Source organism: Cyphellophora attinorum (genome assembly GCF_001299255.1).
Source record: "Cyphellophora attinorum strain CBS 131958 chromosome Unknown Contig4, whole genome shotgun sequence".
In the NCBI taxonomy this organism is placed as follows: Eukaryota; Fungi; Ascomycota; class Eurotiomycetes; order Chaetothyriales; family Cyphellophoraceae; genus Cyphellophora; species Cyphellophora attinorum.
The window spans coordinates 1,382,806-1,388,079 of record NW_017253232.1 but is presented as its reverse complement, the minus strand read 5'-3'; the positions used below and the strand labels follow the sequence as shown (position 1 = coordinate 1,388,079).

Here is a 5,274-nt window from a genome sequence, read left to right as displayed (position 1 = left end):
GAGGGAAGGAGCGAAAGGGACAGAGGGAAGGAGCGAAAGGGACAGAGGGAAGGAGCGAAAGGGACAGAGGGAAGGAGTGGAAGACTCAGATGGAAGCAGCGAGAGAGACAGAAATCGACTTCCAATCTGTACAACCATGCCTTCCTCTCTTTCAGTTCATGGTCAGATTAGGTGAGTGGGCATAAAGTGTCAGAGGCGCATTGCCCTACTAAATCGGACAAGGCGCGGACTATTTGTCTTCGTCCCATCGGCCATGCGCTACGTATTAGGACACCTCGATGTTATGATCAACTTCAGGTCCTGGCTCGCCCAGGCCTTCCATTCCAGCATCACCGCCACCAGCACCACCATCGAGCCCCTTCTCAGCCTCAATAGTAGCACCAATCTTCTCACACGCCTCGACCCACTGCGTTTGCACCTGCAGATTCTGCGCCGCGCTCAATGCCTTCACGATGACCGCCTCATTCCTCTTCGATGTTGCGGCACGGAAACTCCTCACCAGAAACTCCGACAGCATACCCACACTCCACTCATCCGGCACCTTTAGCAGGATCTCCAGAGGGTCGAAGTACGTCGCAAACTTTCCAAGCAGCTGGGACGTATGCTCCAGACAATCTTCAGGGTCTGCAATCTGCAGAAACTCCTGGAAGAGATACGCAAAAAGCGATTCTTGCTGTGCTCTAGGCGGAAGCGAGCTTGCGTCGATGACACCAGAAGAGACAGTGGGACCGCCAAAATAGCAGTACCGCACGGCGGAGTCGTAGTCACCGAGGCCGTGGGTGAGGAGTCGGAGCGCTTCTTCGTGGCGACCCTGACGGGCGTCGAGGATGATGCTTTCGGAGACGAGGTACGAGGAGAATGGTTGGAGGCGAGCAAGCACTAGGGGCACGGAGTACGGGAGTTCCTTTTTGTTGGATGATGTCTCGTAGCCGCCGCTGCCAAGTAATTGAAGTAGACGTAGACGGCTCTGCCACCATGGTTCTGGTGGAGCATTGTCGCGGATGAAGTTCAGGTACGTTGGCTTCGGGCTTGGCAGCGCGCGGTACACAGTGTAGGTCTGTGCGAGCGACTCCTTGGCCTCAGGGCTGGACTCGAGAACCGATAGGACGGAGTCTAGGTAATAGCCGATGAGGTCGTCAGCGTAGCGGTCAAGGTTCTTCTTAAAGACCAGGTGCTCAAGGTACAGCTGAACGGCGGAGGGTGCATGCTCCTTTAAAAGGCGGACGACTTCGTGCGGGTCGAATTTCACGCGGCTGGTCTCTGAGTCGGCAAAGACTTCGACTCCGAGGGGTGGGTTCCGGTGTGCGAGCCAGATACCATAGTCCTGAATGAGCTGAGTGTCCCGGATAACAGTGAGGTAGCGCTTGATTTGGAGTTCGAGATCAGGCGAGTTGGGCGGGTAGTCTTGGTCGGCTTCGCCCTCTACGATGCGCCGCCAGGTGGCCAGGACGTGCTTTGCCTGTTTCTTAGATTGATAGAGGCGACTGAGTACATAAAGACGCTGGTAGCGCTCAAGCATAGAGACGGCGCGGTCGAAGTCGCCTTTCCAATGGTCGACCACGTTGTTGAGTTTGGCTCTGACTGATGCCTGCACGCCACTATTGCGAGGCAGAGCGTGGTCGAGATAAAGGAGCGTCAGAAGTAGCGCAGAATCGACCGAGTCGAAGACGAGTTTTTCGTCTGTGATGCTCCCATAGCCGCGCTTCTCCTGCCATGCAGTCAGGTAGTGACGGATCATCATCCAGAATTCTATTGGTGCATCCTTGAAGTCTGGGATAGGAGACTGGAAAGAAGAGCAGGCGTCGGCTATTCCTTGTTGCAGCCACATACCCTGCTTGCCCTGGCTGACTTCTAATGCCAGTGGCGGGTTCAGCAGTAGGACCACGCGTGGATCCAGCATGCTCTCGAGCATGGCGTTTTCGATAGCAGACTGATTTTCTGCCAGGTCGTCCTTGGAGGCGAAGAGGCTCATTAGATGTATGAAGAGGATCAGACTGACCTTCTGTCGAATATAGCTGAGTGACAGAAACTCGACTTCGTCAATCGCCTCTCGCCCACGTAGACTGGCCAGCAGACTTAAGAGAGCTTTCGCATCTACCCGACGAGCCTCGCTTCGGTCAACCGCATTCTGAATTCGAGCTTCGAGCTGTAGGAGCAATGGATTTGGCACAATATGCCACAGATGTTCACCACTCCACAGCATCTGGCGACTGCTGCTCTTGCCGAAGGACTTCACAAACTTCCACTCTTCGTCGATACGTTTGGTGATGACTTCGATGCGTTCCTCGGGAGGCGTTGCTGCTCCGTTGCTATTCTCGAAAAGTGCTTTTTCTTCCTCATGCTGCTGAACAGCGGAGCTTGTACGTGGATCCGGCTCTGCGGCATCATACTCTGACAAAACGCCTTCTTTGTTCAGCCTGACTGGGACAGCACGCATAAGCTCCGGCACATCTGCAAAATCGCAGTCTTGACTATCGAGAGCCCGATGCAATCCAGACGATGGGGAGACGGCCGTTGTGGGCAGTTGCATCAGATAAGGCGGAGAATGGACCGCAGCAGATTCATCCGGCAGGGCTTGTATGTGCAGACCAATGACTTCTCTTCCGCCAACCTCACGGCGGAGTAATGCGACGATGACCTGCTGCTCATCATCAGGAGACGGCGCCTCAGGATTCGGAGGCTTTTTGTTATCCACGAGGATCGCTTCTGGATACGAGGGAAACTCGACAGTGCCACGAGGGACGACATCCCCGTCAACGTTCACGAACATGCCAACACCCGGCTCCGAAGGACTGGTGCCAGTAGTAAGCATAAATTCAGAAGGCAACGGCGTGACGATATGCGGCTTAAGCGCGCCCGAAGTATTCTTCTGGGTCTCGATCTTAGGTCGCGTGGGCAGGCTGTCGGTCGATGAGCGTTGTCTGCTAGTGGGACTCTCGGTACCAGCTCTAGACGGCGATTGACTCTGGTCTCGGCCTTGTGCGCTGTCGAATCGTGGCGGGAGGAGCCTGCCATCGGGTGTCGACAAGGGTCTGGGACTGTGAGTGCGGTCGGCAGCAGAGCCGATCACGTTGCCGAGGCTCGTGCTACGGCCATGGCCGGCTCCCTCTGGCGGCGATCTTGAGGCTTCCCGATTTGGTGCGTTGTCATCGGGCAACTCTTCGCCGACAGCATCGGATGCGATGGGAAACAATGGGATCTTCTGTCGGTGCTCGACTTCAAGCAGAGAGTACCCTTTCGAGTCCGCGACACAGGCAATAGTATCGCGCCTCGTAGACCTCAGACACCCTGGGAAATCGATGTTGGCTCCAGCCGGTCTCAGCTTGTCACCGATACGGACACACAATATCCTCTTGGAGTTTGCTATCATCAGCACGGGTTCCTGTCCACCGGAGAGATCTAGATTCTGATCTATTCCTCCAATCCATTGCACGTTGGTGGGCTCCTTGTTTGGAAACGCAGGACTTAGCTCAGGGAGAGAATAGAATGACACTGTACCATTGCACAAGGCGCATGCTTTGGACGATGAGGGTATGAGCAGTATCTGCTGGACGCCCCGTCGCCCGAGAGCATCTTTCTGGAGATCATGGCCACTTGGTTGTAGTCTTGAAGCGAGTATGAAGGTTGGCGGTGATGGCTCATCCGACGGATCGGCCGGTAACGCTACGAAATGCAGGATCTCGGAGGCAGAAGTGCCGATATACAGATTGTTGTTCCAGTACTCGACACATTCAATCGAGACGTCCTCATCCTCGTCTTCCGCCTTAAGAGGGATATTGTCAAGGACACGTCGAAGCACGTATGCTCCAGGCTCTGGCGGTGATAGCTTCCGCCTCTTACGAGGTCCATATTCGTTGTTGCTCATGAGGGCGGGCAACCAAGACCGGCGGCATGCTTGACGTCCTGCATATGCTTTGGGCGAGTTGACATGTGGTCATGGTCGCAGTTGCAGTTGCCCGGCACACCTGCCTTATTTGACGGTCTACACTAAGCTCCACTCTGGACGGGTGTGGCTGCCCATGCACTGGCAGGCTTGATCCTCCTCCCTTGAAGTCGTGAATCCAAGTCTACGATTAATGACTACAGTGGGAATACTTGACTTGAATCGTTGATCCGCGACCTTCAAGATATACATTACTTGCTCGTATTGACTGACACAGCATCATGCCATGCTTGTGAACAATCATACCTTACCTGTCTCTAGCTCGAGCTCTGCAGCCATGACTCACTCTAGGCGTCGCTATACCTACGTCTCATGGTCCCTAGGCGGCGTTCCCAGGGCTATATTCGTGTTTCAGATTCGACTCACGCTTCGGGATTGGAATCGGCTTCGGCTTCGGAAAAGGCCTCGAGCCAAACTGCCTCGAGGCACCCGCCCTGCCATAGAAGTTTGGCACCATTCCGCACTTTGGGCGCCAAGAATTGCAAACATGGTCATCGAATAACTCCTTGCCGCAATCGACGATACGTCCCTTAGGCTTGCTGCTTGTGTCGCGAGGTCTCGGCTCACAGCATTGCGGAAAAAGGAGCTCGCTGGTACGATCGCTTGGTAGTCTCTCGGAGAGGTATTCCCAGGCACTGTTGAGTTTTTGCTGCTGTTCAGTGGCCGACTTCTTGTCCTCTTCAGTCTGAGCCTTATCCGGATGGCGCTGCAAAGATAGTGCATACCATCGTTTCTTCGCCTCGGCTTTGCTGCTGTGCTTACACAGGTCCAACACTTTGAGGCTTGCTAGTGCCTTAGTGTCCAAGTGGTCGAACATCGTCGGACGATTGTAAGCAGAGTTGGGTATGTTGTAGCTGGTAGACACTGATGAGAGTGCCTAGGCTGCAGAGAGGTTGCCATGTGTCCGTCCTCTGGAGGCCCATATGTATATGACGAGTTCCGTCGCTTTACACACGGCCGATCTGGTTCAATGAACTATGTACACAAAGCCGGATCAAGGACATTGTCAACTACCATTGTCACTGAACAACACCGTGACAAAGACTTAGCACGCATCGCCAAGTCCACCACGGGGCGGACAGTAGCCACATGCTTGTCGGACAGCTCCAGGGTGCAGGTAGTAGATGAAGATGAAGATGACGGTTGAGAATGATAAGGGATGATGCGCCCATCAATGCCAACGACTCACCGTACGAAGTCACGGAACCCAAACCCTGCAAGGGTCTTACACAAGGTCAAGTTGGAACTGACATTCTGATATCTAAACGATTCGCTTGCTAATCGATCAACCATGATCTACCTTGACCTGACTATACTCATCTGTGACGGTC

General features: G+C 54.3%; 1 protein-coding gene across 1 annotated transcript; it reads right to left on the bottom strand.

The window, feature by feature from the left end:
- Positions 1 to 265: 265 nt before the first annotated feature.
- On the bottom strand, positions 266 to 3,865 carry AB675_6644 (Transforming growth factor-beta receptor-associated protein 1; the record flags this gene model as incomplete). The annotated part of the gene is made up of 1 exon (XM_018146949.1): positions 266 to 3,865. One exon carries the CDS (start codon positions 3,863 to 3,865, stop codon positions 266 to 268), a length of 3,600 nt encoding a protein of 1,199 aa, XP_018003867.1.
- Positions 3,866 to 5,274: the final 1,409 nt, after the last annotated feature.